We start from the raw sequence: 22,454 nt of genomic DNA, 5'->3' as shown, positions 1-22,454 counted from the left end.
CAGGGTGATGACTTAAGCTATTACTATGAGGAGGGTTTCTTGGCTCCAGATCTCAGGGATTGCGCTGGATGTCCAGCAAACAATTGAGGACTTGCCGTTTGATGGCTGAACCCTATTCTTGGACAAAACAGATTAAACCCTCCATTCTTTTGAAGATTTGAAGGCTACCCTGCTGTTACTGGGGGTGTACTCCCCATTGGCGCAGAGACACTGTAGCGAGACAGAGTGGCCTCCCTGTGACGCTGACAGGGACGAACCACTCCCCGCCCCCTGGTGGGCCGAGCCAGGCTAGGCCTGCCCCTTGTGCTGGAAGCGGAGGGGCAGAACAGGAAGTATAAGAGGTGGGGCCTGCAGCTCAGTTGAGGGAGAGCCAGAGAAGGAGTCAGACACTGCTGCCTTGCTGCTGGCCACTGAATCAGGAACTGACCTGTATCAACTCCTGCTTCTGGGGGAGTACTTGGAGGAGCTGCCGCCCGGTGAATACCCGGAGGAGCTGCTGGAACTGCTGGCTGTCGAGTACCCTGAGGGCACAAGTAAGGGTAAGTAGTAGCCCAGGGAAACCAGACATTAGTCCGGTTGTGTTTGCTGAATCTACAGTAAGCATGTTTCAGTAGAACCTTTGATGACCCAGTGGCGGGATTTCCCACCGCTGTGGGACCCAGTGGAGTAGCACTGGCCTGGGTCCCCCTACCCACTGCTGCTAACACCACCCTGAGGGTAGTAGCCTACTCACCTTAGGCAGGATGGCCTGCATTTGTTTGCTGTCTGCCCAGCCAGGGAGCTGAGTCATAGACTGCTTTTGCTCTGCCCCGCCCAGAGGGCCTGAGCCTGACTTTTTGCTGTCTACCCAGCCAAGGAGTTGGGTCATAGGCTGCCATTGCTCTGCCCTGCCCAGAGTGCTTGAGCCTGACTGCTTGATATTGCTCGGCCCCATCTAGAGGGCTGAGCCTTACTGTGCCTGCTGCCTGCCCCAGCCGGAGGGCTGGCTACAGACTGTTATTGGTGCTAATCTCCTGTTGATCGGCTCTCAGCAGCTTGGTAGCCTTCCTCGGATGCTGACAAGGAGGAACCACTTACAGATGCCATTATGGGGCACAACAGCACCAGCCGTATAAGCCACAGCCCCACTTTGTCCAACCCGTTCCCCCAAGACAGCGAGACTATTCCAGGAAGCAGGATAGGTTTCATAAGAGGAATCACTGGAGCTTGGGACCTGGGCGCTCAATGCACCCTCCTTTGATATCTGCTGAGCGCCTGTTTTGAGTCATTGGTCCAGAGTACTCTGCCAGTTGTTCTTCCTCCTCCCTGTTCCTTTGGGGACAGGCTGGCTTGTTTTTTCAATGCCTGGATCTCAATAACATTGGACAGCAGGGTCCTAGACACTGTCAGATCAGGCTATGCCAGTGGTGGGCAACCTGCGGCCCGCGGGCCACATGTGGCCCATCAGGGTAATCAGATTGCAGGCTGCGAGACATTCTGCTGACATTGACCATCCGCAGGCACAGCAGTTTGCTGTTCCCAACCAATGGGAGCTGTGGGAAGCAGCGGCCAGCACATCTCTGCATGGCTTAGCTCTCTGATAGCATTGGGAGTGGTAGAGTTGGGTCTGCCACAACACCACAGATGTGTGTTCTATTCCTAGCATTTCCTGATTTTGAAATCCAAGGACAGGATGAGGCCCATCCTCAACCTCTGCAGACTCATCACTGGGAAGCATCACATGGAAGTAACAGAGGAGGAGAAGAACCTCAAAGTATTGGTTGATCACAGGATGACTCTGAGCCGCCAATGTGATATGGCTGTGAAAAAAACTAATGCAGTCTTGGGATGCATCAGACGAGGTATTTCCAGTAGAGATAAGGAGGTGTTAGTACCATTATACAAGGCACTGGTGAGACCTCATCTGGAATATTGTGTGCAGTTCTGGTCTCCCATGTTTAAGAAGGATTAATTCAAACTGGAACAGGTACAGAGAAGGGTTACTAGGATGATCAGAGGAATGAAAAACCTGTCTTATGAAAGGAGATTCAAAGAGCTTGGCATGTTTAGCCTAATCAAAAGAAGGCTTAGGGGAGATATGGTTGCTCTCTATAAATATATCAGAGGGATAAATACCAGGGAGGGAGAGGAATTATTTAAGCTCAGTACCAATGTGGACACAAGAACAAATGGATATAAACTGGCCATCAGGAAGTTTAGACTTGAAATTAGACAAAGGTTTCTAACCATCAGAGGAGTGAAGTTTTGGAATAGCCTTCCAAAGGGAGCAGTGTGGCAAAAGACATATCTGTCTTCAAGACTAAGCTTGATACGTTTATGGAGGGGATGGTATGATGGGATAGCCTAATTTTGGCAATTAATTGATCTTTGACTATTAGCGGTAAATATGCCCAATGGCCTAGGATGGGATGTTAGATGGGGTGGGATCTGAGTTACTACAGAGAATTCTTCCCTGGGTGTCTGGCTGGTGAGTCTTGCCCACATGCTCAGGGTTTAGCTGATCACCATACTTGGGGTCGGAAAGGAATTTTCCTTCAGGGCAGATTGGCAGAGGCCCTGGGGGTTTTTCACCTTCGTCTGCAGCATGGGGCATGAGTCACTTGCTGGAGGATTCTCTGCACCTTGAAGTCTTTAAACCACAATTTGAGGACTTCAATAGTTCAGACACAGGTTAGGTTTTATTACAGGAGTGGGTGGGTGAGCTTATGTGGCCTGCATTATGCAGGAGGTCAGACTAGATAATCATAATGGTCCCTTCTGACCTTAAAGTCTATGATTCTATGACTCAACAAGTTAATCAAATATATGAGGTTCCGCATGGTTACTCTGTCAGCTATCCGCCAGGTGCTGTTTCAGAACAACTGGTTTGCTGCTCTGGACCTTCAAGACACCTACTTCCTGTGATTCAGCAGAATGGCCACACTGAAGTATCTTCACTTCATGGTAGGAGACTGCCATTTTCATTACATGGTTCTTCCTTTCAGTCTCTCTTCTGCCCCCTGGGTCTTCATCACCAAATGCATGGCGGTGGTCATGGCATATCTCAAGAGGAAGGGAATCCATGTCTTTCTCTGTCTCAGCAACTGGTTGTTGAAGGGCGGCTCCAGAGAAGAAGTTTGTGCCTATTTCAATACCACCATGCACTTGCTTGACCATCTGGGGCTCATTCTAAACACCATCAAGTTGACTTTGGTCCCCACTCAGCAAATAGAGTGAATTGGGGCCCTTTTAGTTTCACGAAGTCAAGAGCATTTCTGCCAGCCGATTGCTTCCAGGTGATCTGACAGCTGGACCTCAGCCTACAATCGCAAACATCTATGATGGTTCGTGTGTGCCTGAGCCCGTTGAGCCACATGTCCGCATGTACCAGGTGGTTTATCTTGCCAGGTTATGCTTTTGTCCTCTTCACAGATGTGGCTCAGGACGGTTTATTGCCCTACCCTGTACTTTCTTGACAGATTGGTTCAGCTTCCTTGGCCATGCAGTGTGTACCAAGGGGTCCCCTTCGCTTGGCCCTTTCCACCAGTGGTTATTGATGCATCCCTTCTGGGTTGGGGGAGTGCATCTAGACTCGTTGTGGGTGCAGGGCCTGTGGTCAGAGCAGGACCCCTTGCTCCATATCAGTGTGTTGGAGCCAGAATGCATGTTGTGCCTTTCGGGACTGGATCAGACATTCAGTGATTCACATACTCACGGACAATACTACCGTGATGTACAACATGAATAAACAAGGGTGAGCTTGCTCCAGAGCACTCTGCCTGGAGACAATCAATCTGTGGCAATTCTGTATTGATGAGGACATTACCCCCAATGGAAAACAATAGTTTTCCATTTGCCGGGGGTCCAGAGTTGTCTTGCTGATCATCTCAGCAGGGTCTTCTCCCCGAGCCATGATTGGTCCCTGAAGACAGAGGTCCTCCGGGGGGTGGTTGCAACTTGGGGCATTCCCACAATCGACTGCTTTGTGACGAGTGAAAACAGGAAGTATTGCCTATTCTGATCTCGGCCTGGGCTCCCTCTCCAACGCCTTCCACTGCAGCTGAAAGCGAGGTCTGCTGTATGCATTCCCTCTTATACCGGTCCTTACCCAGATCATGACAGAACAAGGAGTAATGGTCTCAAGTTGCAGTGGGAGAGGTTTAGATTGGCTATTAAGAAAAACTTTTTCACTAGGAGGGTGGTGAAGCACTGGAATGGGTTACCTAGGGAGGTGGTGGAATCTCCTTCTTTAGAGTTTTTAAGGTCAGGCTTGACAAAGCCCTGTCTGGGATGATTTAGTTGGGGATTGGTCCTGCAGGCAGTTGGACTAGATGACCTCCTGAGATTCCTTCCAACCCTGATATTCTATGACTCTGTGATTGCCAGGCTCAAGGCAGACCGAGCCAGACTCATCCTCATCACCTGGTGTGGTCAAGACAGCACTTGTTCTTGTATCTTCTCACTGTCATTTCAGCCTTCCACGCCGCTTCCTCTCCTTCGCGACCTCCTCAAGCAGTACTATGGCCTCACCTTTCAACTAGCGATGGCCCTGCTGTCCCTGATGGCGTGGTGGCTGAATGAGATTGAAGGGTTGTTGTTCCGAGACTGTCCAACAGGTACTACTTAACAGTAAGAAGCCTTCCACTGGAGCAGCCTACTTGGTGAAGTGGAAGAGGTTTTCCATTTGGTCCTTAGCCCATGGGACCCGTCCGGCAGACACTTCCAGCCAGGACATCTTGGAGTACTTGCTGCACCTTCAGGAATTGGCCTAGCACTCAGTTCTTTGAGAGTGCATGTGGCAGCAATATCAGCTTTTCATCTGCCCATCGAAGGGAAGTCAGTTTCCTCAAAAGCTTTGGTGATGAGATTTCTCAGCGGGCTCCTCCGCCTACATCCTCCAGTCCAAGAGCCAGCCTCCTTGTGGGACCTGAACATGGTTTTAGCAGCTCTGATGGGGTCTCCGTTAGAGCTCCTTCCTTCCTGCCCACTGTCCCTCCTGTCTCAGAAGATGGCATTCTTGATAGCCATTACTTTGACCAGGAGAGAGTGAGTTACAGGCCTTCATGGCTGGTTCTCCTTACACACAGTGCTTCAGGGACAAGGTTGACCACTCTTGAAGTTTGTTTCCAAGATGGTCTCCCAATTTCACCTGCACCAGGTGGTGTACTTGCCCGTATTTTTTCCCGAACTGCATTCCTTTCCAGAGGAGCAGTGCCACTCTACATGTTAGCTGTTGTCTAGCCTTCTTTCTGGACAGGACGGAACAGTTCGGTGCCTCAGCACCTTTTCTCACCTATTCATAATATATGCGGACTGTATGAAGTGTCAAGAGGTCTCGGTGCAGACCATCTCCAGGTGGATAACATCTTGCATCAGGAGTGCTTACGAGATAGCGTCTGGTGTGCCCCTCAACAGATATTTGTGCGTTTGACAAGAGTGCAGGCAACGTCAGTGGTGTTCCTTGATGATGATTCCATATTGGGCACTGTCCCTGGTTCTAAGCACTAAGCAGGGTCCTGGTTCTAATACTAGGCTGGGCCTTGACTCTAACTCTTACCCAGGGTTTTCAGAACCCAAAGCAGTAGTAACTTAACTAGAAAAGGAGGACTTGTGGCACCTTAGAGATTAACCAATTTATTTGAGCATAAGCTTTCATGAGCTACAGCTCACTTCATCGGATGCATTCAGTGGAAAATACAGTGAGGAGATTTATATACACACAGGAGATTTAAGTTAAGATTTAACTTAACTGTTTTTCTCCAGGTGGTGTCAGCTCCTCTGTCTGCTAAATGATTGGCACAAACCAAAGTGCTTTTACCTAACACTACTTTTTCATTAGGTCTTAAACATGCGTGCACACACACATACACAAGCTGTAGCAGTAGGGTTAGAGCATTCCAAAAATTTTATATACCCAAAGGCTGAAATGGTTTTGAGGAATCAGCAACCAGCCTTCCAAGGGCCCTCCTTCTGTCCAGTTGCTGGGGAGTTTAGGTACCAGATTCTTGCCCAAAGAAAAGCTTCCTTGGTTTGCTTCAAAGTATATTCTTTCACCTAATCTTTTATAGCGAACTTAAACAAAGCACATAACTCATACTGATTCCTAGTGGGTCACCATAAGTAACCCCGGTGGGTCACCAGTTCTCCCAGTTTCAGCAAACTACTCATTATCTCTTATTATTAAAGCATTTCTAGTCATAACAACAATAAAACGTATATGTCAGAGGCTCCTAACCAACGTTGACTGTCCAAACATTCCTTCCATTTTCATGGTACATTAAATCCCTCCCACTCTGATTAGACAAACAGCAAATATGCAGCTGTCTGGCCTTGCCTCTCAGGGTCTACGATTATTCCTAGCTATGTGTTATTTGTTCTTTAGCTAGCACTACCTGGACACAAAAGATGGCTGACTGAATACTGTCAAATTCTGGGGTTACACACAAATGTAAAATTTGGGGGTTACACTAACCACTAGGTCAGACCACCCACATCCTGATCCTGACACCTGTTTTGGCAGACTTGTCCTACTGTCATTGTTTCAGTAGACTCAAAGTACCCATCTCCAGGTCTTTATTTACTGCTCATGGGTTACCATAATACCCGTGGACAATCACTCAAAGAAGAAAAAACAGTTTACTTTCCCATAACTAGTGATTCTTTGACATCTGTTATACACATATATTCAACAACCTGCCCTTCTTCCCTGCTACTGTGGGCTATTTGGCAATCTGCATTCTGTTTTGGTGAAGAAACTTGAGAGTGGTTGCAGCCGCACCACGCTTTGTGCTCTCTAAGCTATCAGTCACTGGAGAGCATGCAGGGCACAGATGCAGCCCCAACAGACACTGCTATTCAAAAGTGTCTCATCTTGTGTGCATGAGAAGTGGAATACATGTGGACGACACATCTCGGAAAACGACAGTTCTAGTAAGGTAAATAAACATTCTGTGTTGTCTTTACTATATGTTACTGTTAAAGTGACAAGAAATTCTTTTTTTTTCTGAAGGCAATTGTATTGTACTTTTGTTCTCATTCATCAGTGACTCTATTTTTTAAAATACTAGTTCAGTACTAGTATTGCTCAGCATTGTCAGGGGTTTTGTAACGAGTCCTTGGTGATTCCTCCCTCAGGGGGTGGGGGAACCTGACCACACTCAGTTGTCTACACTGGGTAGTTGCGACACCGCCCCCACTTCCCTGCTATCTGCGTTTTGTGGGCCTCCTGAAGTCCAGGGGGACCATTTAGGTGAGGCAGAGGGGGCTCCTCCACGCCTCCACCCAGTTTCGTACCACTGGCTGGGAGTGACGTCGCTCACTCCTCTCCCCCCTTCCCTCACTGGCCTATTCTTTGCTCAGCAAATAAGAATGCAGAGGTGTATCTGGTAGGGCTGGGAGCTTCTGCAACACTTTTTCATTCCTGAAACAAACATGCTCAGGTAATGGTGGGAGGCAGGAAGCTCTCAAGCTCTGTGCTTAGGCCGGAAGATGCTTGCTGTAGATTTCATCATGATCTGCCCCTCACCCTTCACATGTCAACATGTTAAAAGGCCTTTTGCTTCTAAGGCAAGCCCTTTGTGACACCAATAGATATGAGGTTGCTCAGGTGGGGGAGGGGGCTGCTGCGCCAGGCACATTCAGATGATAATTATCCTCACAGACAGGCCAGCTTTGGAAGATTCAGGCTGCAAGAATAGCACTGCAGAGTAGACCACCTTGCGGTGAAGAAACAAGTGTGTGCTGCCGCCACCAAAAATATTGTTTTAAATACACTTAAAATTTTCCCAATTTTTTTCCAACTCTCTAATTTTTTAGTGAATGGCACCAGTGTGGCCATTTATTCTACCATTTAGTCCCACTTGTCTGTGGGGGTCTTTCCTTTGCCTACAATGGGCTTTGGGTCAGGTCCATCGGCTGTGACACAGAAACACTGATTCCTCTGGTGAATGTCTGGATTTTATCAAATCTCCCCAGAGTGTGGTTGCACTTTTCTAGGACCTTTCCCCAGAATACCTTTTGAGGAGCTGCTGCCCTCAAGCAGCCATTTTGCAGCTGTCGGCTATATCTCCTTTTCCTGCTGGTAAGTATTCTTATCTCCTGTTGTACTTACTCTAACATTTCTGAGGGTATGGCAGAGTCTCATAACCTTCAGTACCATCTGTGAATTTCATTGCGGTGATGTTTACTCTCACTAATCCTTACAGCAACACACAAGAAACATCCTTCTAACTTAATCCTTCATATATATCGTAACTGTTTGTATAAACCCTTCAGTTAACATAAACACAAGCAAATCTGTAAAATTTGGCTGCCAAAATTTGTTTTTTATAGATCCGTGCTGCTAACATCCAAATATGTGTATCTGCTATCTGTGTCAAGGCTTCAGAACTGATACCTCAAGGTTTGGGATTGGCAATATCTTGCTGTATTATCTCCTGATTGTTCTAATCTTACGTATACACTTAAAATGTGGGTTTAATTGTTGTTTGTATATTTTTTCTTTCTTTATATAGGAATGAGATACAGTGCTTCTGTCAGCTAATTTCTAAGTTATTATCTGCAAAAAATTAGTTTTCAAGTGCCTAAGTGGTCCCTTGAATCACAGTTAAAATTGTCTTTCCCCCCCACCCCTATCTGAAATGGCACCCCTGCTTGAGTCTCTCTAGCTGGGGGATCAAAATGAAAGTCACAAACCCCCATGCCTTCAGGGATACTCCCTCCCTGAGGTCACCGCAAAAGGGGGTGGGGTGGTGCCAAAAATCCATCCCTAATGTAACAGGTTGGGGGAAATTGCTCTGTGGCAGGCTCTGCCTGTCTGTCTTACCCTGGTAGTCCACTGTACTTTCCTCAGGGTTAGGGTGAAGATCTGCTTAGAAGTTCATACTGCAGCATCAGAAGTTGCTCCTGCTGTCTGCTATTTAGGGCAATCTTGCTCCTTTCCCCCTATTTACTGCAGGGTTCTCCCTTTTAAATGTCACCTTCCTATCATGCATGATAGACAGGGCCAGATAGTGGGTTGTGGGTGGACACTAGCCCTGCCACCAGGGCCTCTCTAGCCCCTTCCTATATACCCCATCACAGTTTTGGTTTGAATTGAGAATTAAGACACATAAAGAAGATTCAGCGTTTTTGTATTTGCTTTAAAGCATTTTCAAGTTGCTCATGTAAGAAATGACAAATAATGTGGATCTTTTGGGTAGGAATTTAATCACATTGAAGTAATTTTTCTTTGTTCTACTTGAAAGAAATATATGTTGAAACTCACTGAACCCCCCTTTAAGAGCTTTAGTGTTAGATAGGAAACAAAATCTGGACATGTAATTTGTGTAAATATACATTATGTTTATATATTCCAATTAGGCAATCCATCTAGGTTTGTGAAAAAATAGAAAAAGAGATGAACAATATATCATCTCATATACCTATCATATAACTTAATTTTTTATTTTCTAGAACATGAATTTGCTTTCGGATGCGCGCTCTGCCAGAGTGTACCGTGATGAGTTAGACGCACTCCGTGAGAAGGCAATCCGAGTTGACAAGCTTGAAAGTGAAGTCAGCCGATACAAAGAGAGGCTGCATGATATTGTATTTTACAAGGCTAGAGTTGAGGTATATTTAAAGCAATTCTTAATCATATACAATTTGTTTTTTTAGTAAAAAACGTGTTGCCAATTGATATTGCTTTCTCTCTTTTTTTTTATTTTGACATGAAAGAAATGAAGACATGAAAGCAATTTGATAGATTCTTGCACTGCAATATATTATTCTATCTTGTCTGATAAATTGTTGTTTTCAAGATGAGTGTTCAAATATCTATCCACATGGAGTTTCATTTGAAGTCAGCAAGACTCTCTGTTAGTGCATGGGTCCATCTATGCTGATCCACTTGCAGGATCAGGGTCTACAAGCAGACATAAAGAAGACATGGGAAACACCCTGGAGGGAGTTAGCTTGAAATTTATTTTAAGTTTAATTTTTCATTCATTTCTTCTGGGTATCATGGGGGAAGGAAGTTTTCAGGAATGATCTGAATGAGGAAAAGAAGTTGGCATGGTGAACCAGGATTAGGACGGTATTTCATGCATAAAACATGGGAAAAGACAGAGAGATAGAATTGAAGAGACATTTCAAATTCTATCATGAATTAGAAATTGGTAAGAGACAAAAAAGACAGTGGGATGCCCAATTATCTTTACTGAGGCCACGACCTTTGTCTGGAAACAGCAGGTGAATGGGGATGTCACAAAATTTGCACAGAATGCAAAATTATTAAGGGTAGTCAAAATCAGAAAAGTCTGTAAGGAACTTCAGGGGAACCTAAGAAAACTAGACAAATTGGCAGATCACATTCAATAAATGCAAGGTAATGTTTATTGGAAGGAATAATTTGAACTATGTTGCTAAGTTGAAAACTAACTTGGGAAAAAGATTTCAGTGTCATTTTGACATTTCACTAATGTCCTGTCTTCATTATGAAGCAGCAGTCAAAAAACAAGCAGTGTTAGTCTGTATAACATATGATATAAAACACTGTAACTTTTATAATGACATTATATAACCTGATGGGACATCCTTACCTTGAAAACTGTGTTAAGTCTAGTCACTCAACTTGAAAAATGATATAACAGAAAATAGAAGAGGTTTTACAGACAGATGATAGAGATTATTAGAAACATGAAAATATTTCCATGTGAAGAGAAAATTGAAAAAAATTAGGAATACTTAGTTTAGAGAGGGATAAAATAAAAGATCACATGACAGAAATATGTAAAATAATGTATGATATAGAGAAAGTCAGTTTGGTACTATTCTTTGCTCTTTCCTTTCATAGAACACTGAGGGAATCAATGAAATTGCAAGGCAGCAAATTTGAAACTGATGAAAGAAAATACATTTGTATGCAGTTTATAATTAAGCTATGGAACACATAGTCAGATATCATTGAAGCCAAGACCTTAGAAGGATTCAGAAAAGGATGAGACATTCATATAGACTGGAACATTCACAGTTACATTAGATAGGATAAAACATTTTTGAAGAATATAAAACCATATTTAAAAGCATAAGATAGCTACTAATTGATGAGAGTAGAAAAAAACTTCCCAATAAGCAGATTATTGCATAAAAGACTTCTATGGGGAATTGTTGCTCTTTCTTCTGAAGCATCTGGCTAGCTACTGTCAAAAACAGGACAAAACTGTTCTGATGAAGTATGGCAATTCCTGTGTTCCTAGAAAGGGAAAAATGAGATGAACGGAGCTTCAAAGCCAGCATCACTGGCAAAGTAGAGAAGGTACTTGAGAACTGTGGTAAGAGACAAGTTACAAGACGTCTGTTGGGAGACAGTTATGTGGGACCTTTTTTGATTTCTGGAACTGAGACATTGTTATCAATGGTGGTGAAGTTCTTAAGACTCGTTTTCTTGGGGGATTTTTGCATCCATGTCAACATGGCCTTCTGTGATGAAGTTGTTCTACTATCCCACCTTAAACCACGCAATAGTCTGACCAACTCCCAACTCTGACGAAACCTTACCTGGGTACAACAAATGGAGCAATCAACAATCTGTCATCAAACCTACCATTCCTGAACAAGCTCAAGTGTTCAAGTGTGGAACCTGAAATCAGTGAACTAAAATTGTGGTGTTGGAAACTAGGCTTGATTGGATAAAATATGCCCCAATAACAATTATGTGGGTGAAACCAGACAATCACTAGGCTCTACGTAAAAGAATAAATGGACACAAATCAGACGTCAAGAATTATAACATTCAAAAACCAGTTGGAGAACACTTCAATCTCTTTGGTCACTCAATTACAGACCTAAAAGTGGAAATTCTTCAATAAAAAAACTACAAAAACAGACTCCAATGAGAGACTGCTGAATTGGAATTAATTTTCAAACTGGATACAATTAACTTAGGCTTGAATAGAGACTGGGAGTGGATGGGTCATTGCACAAAGTAAAACTATTTCCCCATGTTTATTCCCCCCTCCACTCCCCACTGTTCCTCAGACGTTCTTGTCAACTACTGGAAATGGCCCACCTTGATTATCACTACAAAAGGTTCCCCCCCGCCCCCGCTCTCCTGCTGGTAATAGCTCTCTTGTTATAGTGTGTATGGTAACACCCATTGTTTCATGTTCTCTGTGTATATAAATCTCCCCACTGTATTTTCCACTGAATGCATCCGATGAAGTGTACTCCTTTTCTTTTCACTAGGCTCTTGAATGAACTCGCACAGGAAAATAATCAAACACAAAAACACCCTATCACCTGTGGGTGAACACTTTTCCCAGAGAGATCACTCTATGTCTGACTTCTCAGTCCTCGTCCTGAAAGGAAACCTGCACACTATTAAAAGACGATCCCAGGAGTTATTAAATTAATAACTTTGCTAGACACTAAAAATCATGGACTGACCACAGACATTGGATTTATGGGTTATTACAACAATATGTAATGCACTAACAAACCCTCCAGCTGTTTTTTTTCCTCCTCCTTCCCTTCCTTTCTTCCCTGTGACTGAACGGGTGTCAACAGGCCACTTAACTTTGAATAGTCCTTGAAATATGTATTAACTACTTATGTTTAAACTTTCTGTTCAACCCTTGTGTTTAGCAGTGATACTTTAAATTTGGCTTGTTCTACACTACATGCTTACTTTGGTATAACTACATAGCTCAGTAGTGTGAAAAATCCACACCCCTGAGCGATGTAGTTATACCGACATTAATCCCCTATGTAGATAGCAATATGTCAGCAAGAGAGCCTCTCCTGCCAACATAGCTACTGCCTCTCATGGAGGTGGAGTTGTTAAGCCAATGGGTGAGATCTCTCCCAGAAGCTTGAGTGTCTTCACCAGATATGAAATAGCGGCATGTAGACCTGCCCTTACTTTCCCAGACCTGAAGAAGAGCACTATGTAAGCTCAAAAGCTTGTCTCTCTCACTAACAGAAGTTGGTCCAATAAAAGATATTACCTTACTCACCTTGTCTCTCTAGAAAAAAATGAAATCATTTAAAAATATAGAGAAACTGATTTGGAGAACCATAGAAATAAGTGTTGCAGTAGCACATAAATTAAGGGCAAAATAAAATTTAACATTAGATTGCAGAAAATACTTTAATTAACAAGAAGCTATTTTTCCCCAAAATATGTTCAAATTACACAAAAAGCGTAGAAACTAAAAATTTCCACTAAAAATGAGAGCATAGAGTTTAAGTCATGCAGATAACAATGAAACAAAATTTTGAAGTTGGTCAAGAAAATTAATCTGTAGGTGAGCATTTGAAAGTCAGATGCTAGAGCACATAGTGCATTTTCCATGGTGTGCCTGTGAAGAAGAGGACACTCATATGTGGGCCATCTGAAAGGGATGAATTTCACTATAGTATATAAATGATTTCAAGAACAATATGATGAAAGACTTGATGAAGGCAGAACTGAAAATAACAAAGTGGCCAAGTAGCTAAACAGATGGAATTTTCATGTTCCTAAAATGCTGGTTTAAAACAAATGCACACACCACACCACACCACCCCCGCCACACACACACCCCTAGTCATTTGTGCACCTAAAATAATATTCGAAAATAATTTTTAACATTTGTGAAGTAAGGAACATGAAGTCAAGATTTCTTCGTTCAATATCAGTTTCATAGATTGCAGCTGGCTTGTGCTGACATTTGAAAAAGATATGCTTGGCTTGAATGAATCAAACTGAGTTCTTGTACGTTCGTTAATATTTTCGTCAGATACCATTAAAGGATATGAAAACTGCTAGTACATATGCATCAGTTGAAGCTGTTGGGACCCCTTAAGCATGCTATTGCATTTTCAACAGTATTAGACATGTAATTATGGGTCTAGGCAAAATGGATGTATGTGCATATACAAATAATTATGCTTTATTAGTAAGTACTCTTTAATGCTTTGATCTCTAATTCCTTCAACTTGAGGGATCTATTTGATATTAAAATAATTTATTAAATGGTGGCACAAGGAAGAGGGAGAGGTGTTTTATTGAACAAAGAGGTGGTTGCAGTTGAACAAGTACTTTTTGCCTAATATTTTGAAATATTGGTGGTATTTTGAATATGCAACTCAGTTAACAGGAACAACAATTGCTTAGGCTAGAGTGGCTTAATTTCCCATGTCCTACAAGGAAAATCCAGCCTCCACCTCACTGGCAACAGTGGTCCTCCAAGTACTGCAAAACTAGTATTGTTCCTCTGTGCAAGGGAAGCCAACATTGTTTTAAAAAACAACAACCCTACAACTCCTGTTTGTTGCAGCCAGGACACTGACTGGGATTGTGCCTGTCCAGATCAAATTTCAAAATCCAGAGATAATTGAGGCCAAATCACAATTATTGGCAATGCATTTATCCATATAATTTTACTGAACATTTCTTTTTCCTAAGCTAATAATAGTTGGATAGTAAATGTTTACAGTACAAAGAAAAGGAGTACTTGTGGCACCTTAGAGACTAACCAATTTATTTGAGCATGAGCTTTCGTGAGCTACAGCTCACTTCATCAGATGTTTACCGTGGAAACTGCAGCAGACTTTATATACACACAGAAATCATGAAACAATACCTCCTCCCACCCCACTGTCCTGCTGGTAATAGCTTATCTAAAGTGATCAACAGGTGGGCCATTTCCAGCACAAATCCAGGTTTTCTCACCCTCCACCCCCCCACACAAATTCACTCTCCTGCTGGTGCTAGCCCATCCAAAGTGACAACTCTTTACATAATCAAGTCGGGCTATTTCCTGCATAGATCAAGGTTTTCTCACATCCCCCCCACCCCCATACACACACAATCTCACTCTCCTGCTGGTAATAGCTCATCTAAACTGACCATTCTCCAGGTTTAAATCCAAGTTAAACCAGAACATCTGGGGGGGGTAGGAAAAAACAAGAGGAAACAGGCTACCTTGCATAATGACTTAGCCACTCCCAGTCTCTATTTAAGCCTAAATTAATAGTATCCAATTTGCAAATGAATTCCAATTCAGCAGTTTCTCGCTGGAGTCTGGATTTGAAGTTTTTTTGTTTTAAGATAGCGACCTTCATGTCTGTGATTGCGTGACCAGAGAGATTGAAGTGTTCTCCGACTGGTTTATGAATGTTATAATTCTTGACATCTGATTTGTGTCCATTTATTCTTTTACGTAGAGACTGTCCAGTTTGACCAATGTACATGGCAGAGGGGCATTGCTGGCACATGATGGCATAGATCACATTGGTGGATGTGCAGGTGAACGAGCCTCTGATAGTGTGGCTGATGTTATTAGGCCCTGTGATGGTGTCCCCTGAATAGATATGTGGGCACAATTGGCAACGGGCTTTGTTGCAAGGATAAGTTCCTGGGTTAGTGGTTCTGTTGTGTGGTATGTGGTTGTTGGTGAGTATTTGCTTCAGGTTGCGGGGCTGTCTGTAGGCAAGGACTGGCCTGTCTCCCAAGACTTGTGAGAGTGTTGGGTCATCCTTTAGGAAGGTTGTAGATCCTTAATAATGCGTTGGAGGGGTTTTAGTTGGGGGCTGAAGGTGACGGCTAGTGGCGTTCTGTTATTTTCTTTGTTAGGCCTGTCCTGTAGCAGGTAACTTCTGGGAACTCTTCTGGCTCTATCAATCTGTTTCTTTACTTCTGCAGGTGGGTATTGTAGTTGTAAGAAAGCTTGACAGAGATCTTGTAGGTGTTTGTCTCTGTCTGAGGGGTTGGAGCAAATGCGGTTGTATCGCAGAGCTTGGCTGTAGACGATGGATCGTGTGGTGTGGTCAGGGTGAAAGCTGGAGGCATGCAGGTAGGAATAGCGGTCAGTAGGTTTACGGTATAGGGTGGTGTTTATGTGGCCATTGTTTATTAGCACTGTAGTGTCCAGGAAGTGGATCTCTTGTGTGGACTGGACCAGGCTGAGGTTGGTGGTGGGATGGAAATTGTTGAAATCATGGTGGAATTCCTCAAGGGCTTCTTTTCCATGGGTCCAGATGATGAAGATGTCATCAATATAGCGCAAGTAGAGTAGGGGCTTTAGGGGACGAGAGCTGAGGAAGCGTTGTTCTAAATCAGCCATAAAAATGTTGGCATACTGTGGGGCCATGCGGGTACCCATAGCAGTGCCGCTGATCTGAAGGTATACATTGTCCCCAAATGTGAAATAGTTATGGGTAAGGACAAAGTCACAAAGTTCAGCCACCAGGTTAGCCGTGACATTATCGGGGATAGTGTTCTTGACGGCTTGTAGTCCATCTTTGTGTGGAATGTTGGTGTAGAGGGCTTCTACATCCATAGTAGCCAGGATGGTGTTATCAGGAAGATCACCGATGGATTGAAGTTTCCTCAGGAAGTCAGTGGTGTCTCGAAGGTAGCTGGGAGTGCTGGTAGCATAGGGCCTGAGGAGGGAGTCTACATAGCCAGACAATCCTGCTGTCAGGGTGCCAATGCCTGAGATGATGGGGCGCCCAGGATTTCCAGGTTTATGGATCTTGGGTAGTAGATAGAATATCCCAGGTCGGGGTTCCAGGGGTGTGTCTGTGCGGATTTGATCTTGTGCTTTTTCAGGAAGTTTCTTGAGCAAATGCTGTAGTTGCTTTTGGTAACTCTCAGTGGGATCATAGGGTAATGGCTTGTAGAAACTCGTGTTGGAGAGCTGCCGAGCAGCCTCTTGTTCATATTCCGACCTATTCATGATGACAACAGCACCTCCTTTGTCAGCCTTTTTGATTATGATGTCAGAGTTGTTTCTGAGGCTGTGGATGGCATTGCGTTCCGCATGGCTGAGGTTATGGGGCAAGTGATGCTGCTTTTCCACAATTTCAGCCCGTGCACGTCGGCGGAAGCACTCTATGTAGAAGTCCAGTCTGCTGTTTCGACCTTCAGGAGGAGTCCATCTAGAATCCCTCTTTCTGTAGTGTTGGCAGGGAGACCTCTGTGGATTAGTATGTTGTTCAGAGGTATTTTGGAAATATTCCTTGAGACGGAGACGTCGAAAATAGGATTCTAGGTCACCACAGAACTGTATCATGTTCGTGGGGGTGGAGGGGCAGAAGGAGAGGCCCCGAGATAGAACAGCTGCTTCTGCTGGGCTGAGAGTATAGTTGGATAGGTTAACAATATTGCTAGGTGGGGTGAGGGAACCATTGCTGTGGCCCCTTGTAGCATGTAGTAGTTTAGAAAGTTTAGTGTCTTTTTTCTTTTGTAGAGAAGCAAAGTGTGCGTTGTAAATGGCTTGTCTAGTTTTAGTAAAATCCAGCCACGAGGAAGTTTGTGTGGAAGGTTGGTTCTTTATGAGAGTATCCATTTTTGAGAGCTCATTCTTAATCTTTCCCTGTTTGCTGTAGAGGATCTTGATCAGGTGATTCCGCAGTTTCTTTGAGAGCGTGAGGCACAAGCTGTCTGCATAGTCTGTGTGGTATGTAGATTGTAATGGATTTTTGACCTTCAGTCCTTTTGGTACGATGTCCATCTGTTTGCATTTGGAAAGGAAGATGATGTCTGTCTGTATCTGTACAAGTTTCTTCATGCAGTTGATAGATTTCCACTCCATACGGCTAAATGCAGTGCCTTGCATAATGACAGGTTTCAGAGGAACAGCCGTGTTAGTCTGTATTCGCAAAAAGAAAAGGAGTACTTGTGGCACCTTAGAGACTAACCAATTTATTTGAGCATGAGCTTTCGTGAGCTACAGCTCACTTCATCAGATGTTTACCGTGGAAACTGCAGCAGACTTTATATACACACAGAAATCATGAAACAATACCTCCTCCCACCCCACTGTCCTGCTGGTAATAGCTTATCTAAAGTGATCAACAGGTGGGCCATTTCCAGCACAAATCCAGGTTTTCTCACCCTCCACCCCCCCACACAAAATCATAATAGAGGTCTGATTTTAATATTTCAGATGTAATTTTTAGCACTCAAACATTTTGTTGTGTAACATGCAGTTGGAAATGCATTTTTTATGAAAATAGGGCTCTCAAGCGATTAAAAATTAATCGTGATTAATCTCACGATTAAAAAAATTAACGATTAATTGTGCTGTTAATAATAGAATACCATTTATTTAAATATTTTTGGATGTTTTTTACATTTTCTAATATTTTGGTTTCAATTACAACACACAATACAAAGAATACAGTGCTCACTTATATTTATTTTTATATATATTTGCAGTGTAAAAAACAAAATAAATAGTATTTTTCAATTCCCCTAATACAAGTACTAAGGTGCAATCTCTCTATCATGAAAGTTGAACTTACAAATGTATAATTATATACAAAAAAATAACTGCATTCAAAAATATAACAATGTACAACTTTAGAGCCTACGAGTCCACTCAGTCCTACTTCAGCCAGTCACTCAGAGAAACAAGTTTGATTACAATTTGCAGGAGATAATGCTGCCTGCTTCTTGTTTACAATGTCACCTGAAAGTGAGAACAGGCATTCGCATGGCATCGTTGTAGCCAGTGTTGCAAGATATTTACATGCAAAATGCGCTAAAGATTCATATGTCCCTTCATGCTTTAACCACCATTCCAGAGGACTGATGATGGGTTCTGCTCGATAACGATCCAAAGCAGAGAGGACTAATGCATGTTCATTTTCATCATCTAAGTCAGATGCCACCAGAAGGTTGATTTTCTTTTTTGGTGGTTTGGGTTCTGTAGTTTCCGCATTGGAGTGTTGCTTTTTTAAGGCTTCTGAAAGCATGCTCCACACCTTGTCCGGCTCAGATTTTGGAAGGTATTTCAGATTCTTAAACCTTGGGTCAAGTGCTGTAGCTATTTTTAGAAATCTCATTATGGTACTTTCTTTGCGTTTTGTGAAACCTGAAGTGAAAGTATTCTTAAAACAAACATAGTTGGTGTTGGTCCTGCTTTGAGCAGAGGATTGGACTAGATGACCTCCTGAGGTATCTTCCAACCCTAATACTCTATGATTCTATGTGCTGGATCATCATCCAAGACTGCTATAACATGAAATATATGGCAGAATGCAGGTAAAACAGAGCAGGAGACATACAATTCTCCCTCAAGGAGTTCTGTAACAAATTTAATTAACATTTTTTTAACAAGTATCATCAGCATGGAAGCATGTCCTTTGGAATGGTGGCCGAAGCACGAATGGGTATACAAATGTTTAGCAAATCTGGCAAGTAAATACCTTGCAACGCCCGCTACAAAAATGCTGTGTGATGGCTGTTCTCACTTTCAGGTGGCATTGTAATAAAGAAGCAGGCAGCATTTTCTCCCTTAAATGTAAACAAACTTTTTTGTCTTAGTGATTGGCTGAACAAGAATTAGGACCGAGTGGATTTGTGGGCTCTAAAGTTTTACATTGTTTTGTTTATGAGTGCAGTTATGTAATTAAATAAATCTACATTTGTAAGTTACACTTTCACCATAAAGAGATTGTACAAAGTACTTGTATGAGGTGAATTGAAAAATAATATTTTTGTTTATCATTTTTACAGTGCAAATATTTGCAATCAAAAATAATCTAAAGAGCACACTGTACACTTCGTATTCTGTGTTGTAACTGAAATCAATATATTTGAAAATGTAGAAAAACATCCAAAGTATTTAATAAATTTCAATTGGTATTCTACTGTTTAACTGTGTGATTAATTGCAATTAATTTTTTTAATCATGATTAATTTTTTTGAGTTAATGGCATGAGTTAAGTGCGATAATCGGGAGCCGTAGAAAATAGTATAAAACAAGTTTTTGTTTTTACCATTAAAATTCATTTTGTATTCTTACATTGATATTTTAAAAACTAGATATGCTGAATTCAGCTTTGGTATGAATGAGAAAACTTTGATTTCTGTTTAACTCTTGAAGGAGTTAAAAGAAGACAATCAGGTATTGTTGGAAACAAAGACAATGTTGGAAGATCAACTAGAAGGGACCCGAGCCCGTTCTGATAAATTACATGAACTGGAAAAGGAGAATCTGCAATTAAAAGCTAAACTACATGATATGGAGATGGTAAGTATTTAAATAGAAGATGACACTCATAACTGTGTTTTTAAGAAAAATATAACTGTTGTTTTTTGAATTTACATTTGAAAGTTTTAATAATGGAAGGCCTTCAAGACTCAGTGGAAGAAAAAAGTAGGGCCTGAATAGCTTACAATTTTCAGACACACAAACATGATGTTATTTTCTTCAATAGCTTCAGTTCTGCGTAAAGAGACATCTGTTGCTAAGGGGAGTCTGTTGAACAGGAATATAGAACCAGTGATAGCAATTAAAACCTTCTTTGAGATAAAGATGGTATCTGGTTGAATATTCATCCAAAATTGAATTGGTCAAAATTTGGAAAGTTGACAAAAAACAGCAAAGTTTTCACAAATATTTTCACAAAAATATTTTCTGTGTTTTAACCAGCTCTAATACAGACAATGCAATATTAAGTTTAAAAGAACAAATAATGTTTGTATAACTATTAACATTATTTTTCTTTTTTTAATATGTGATTTATCTTATTTATAATCTTATTTATCTTACCAAAATGCTAGCATGCCTTACCAAAATGATAAACACCCTCCTTCCCTTTACTTTGGAGCTGGGGGTGGCGGACTGAGTAGAGCCACCTCCCCAAGCTTAATGCTGACAAGAGAGTTCCTTTGTACAGGGGAAATTTTCCATGATTTGTTTCCAGTCACTTTGAGACCATTGTAATCAGTCCAGAAGTGGCCTTAGCAGAGCAGAGAATCCAACTGTTAGTATTTTGTAAAATAATGGTGTGACAGGTTCGGTCACAGAGACCCCCTTGGGACTGTCACCTGACGTGCTGGAATTACCTCTGAGCCCGTTTTCCACTGCCAGCTTGGGACTCCAGGACCCTGCCTTGTTGAGCCAGACATGCTAGTCTGCTGCAACACAGACCCAGGTCTGGTCCACACCCCCAAAGCTGCAGACTTGAACCAAAAGCTGCTCAGCAAATCACCTATCTCCAGCACCCAGACACCCAGTTCCCAATGGGATCCAAACCCCAAATAAATCCGTTTTACTCTGCATAAAGCTTATACAGGTAAACTCATAAATTGTCCTCCCTCTATAACACTGATAGAGAGATATGCACAGCTGTTTGCTCCCCCAGATATTAATCACTTACTCTTGGTTAATTAATAAACAAAAGTGATTTTATTAAGTACAAAAAGTAGGATTTAAGTGGTTCAAGTAATAACAGACAGAACAAAGTAAGGTACCAAGCAAAATAAAACAAAACATGCAAGTCTAAGCCTAATACATTTAAGAAACTGAATAGAGGTAAATCTCACCCTCAGAGGTGTTCCAATAAGCTTCTTTCACAGACTGGACTCCTTATTCTGGGCCCAATCGTTTCCCCGGTACAGTTCTTGTTAGTTCCAGCTCAAATGGTAACTAGGGGATTTCTCATGACCGGCAGCCCACTTTATTCTATTCCACCCCCTTTTATATCTTTGGCACAAGGCGGGAATCCTTTGTCTCTCTCTGGGTTCTTACCCTTCCTTCTAAACGGAAAAGAGCCAGGTTTAAGATGGATTCCAGTATCATGTGATATGTTCACATGTCCTGTGAGACTTCATTACCCACTGGTAAGCTTACAAGTAAACAGAGCCATTTACAACCAATTGTCCTAGTTAAAGCGAGCCAAATTTTGGTAAATTTTCAGAATGGAGTGGGGTAACTAGTGGTGTTCCCCAAGGGTCAGTCCTAGGACCAATCCAATTCATTGTATTCACAAATGATCTGGAGAAAGGGGTAAACAGTGAGGGCAAAGTTTGCAGACAATACTAAACTGCTCAAGATAGTTAAGACCAAAGCAGACTGTGAAGAACTTCAAAAAGATCTCACAAAACTAAGTGATTGGGCAACAAAATGGCAAATGAAATTTAATGTGGATAAATGTAAAATAATGCACATTGGAAAAAATAATCCCAACTATACATACAATATGATGGGGGCTAATTTAACTACAACTAATCAGGAAAGAGATCTTGGAGTCATCGTGGATAGTTCTCTGAAGATGTCCACGCAGTGTGCAGCGGCAGTCAAAAAAGCAAATGGAATGTTAGGAATCATTAAAAAAGAGAGAGAAAATAAGACGGAGAATTTCTTATTGCCGTTATATAAATCCATGGTACGCCCACATCTTGAATACCGCGTACAGTTGTGGTCCCCTCATCTCAAAAAAGATACACTGGCATTAGAAAAGGTTCAGAGAAGGGCAACTAAAATGATAAGAGCTTTGGAACAGGTCCCATATGAGGAGAGATTAAAGAGACTAGGACTTTTCAGCTTGGAAGAGAGGAGACTAAGGGGGGATATGACACAGGTATATAAAATCATGAGTGGTGTGAAGAAAGTGAATAAGGAAAAGTGATTTACTTGTTCCCATAATATAAGAACTAGGGGCCACCAAATGAAATTAATGGGCAGCAGGTTTACAACAAATAAAAGGAAGTTCTT

At 42.3% G+C, this 22,454-nt stretch overlaps 1 protein-coding gene across 9 annotated transcripts in view; it reads left to right on the top strand.

Moving 5' to 3' along the window:
* The window catches only part of CCDC88A (coiled-coil domain containing 88A), a 359,900-nt gene that overhangs the window by 203,738 nt on the left and 133,708 nt on the right, over positions 1-22,454 (top strand). For all 9 annotated transcript variants that reach the window (XM_073339323.1, XM_073339320.1, XM_073339322.1 and 6 more), the window contains 2 exons: positions 9,433-9,591; positions 19,839-19,985. In XM_073339323.1, coding sequence (XP_073195424.1) covers positions 9,433-9,591; positions 19,839-19,985 — 306 coding nt within the window. The remainder of the gene's footprint in view (positions 1-9,432; positions 9,592-19,838; positions 19,986-22,454) is intronic.

This window comes from Lepidochelys kempii, chromosome 3 (genome assembly GCF_965140265.1).
Source record: "Lepidochelys kempii isolate rLepKem1 chromosome 3, rLepKem1.hap2, whole genome shotgun sequence".
NCBI lineage: Eukaryota > Metazoa > Chordata > Testudines > Cheloniidae > Lepidochelys > Lepidochelys kempii.
The sequence above is the reverse complement of the archived record's forward strand: the minus strand, read 5'-3'. Positions and strand labels throughout refer to the sequence as shown.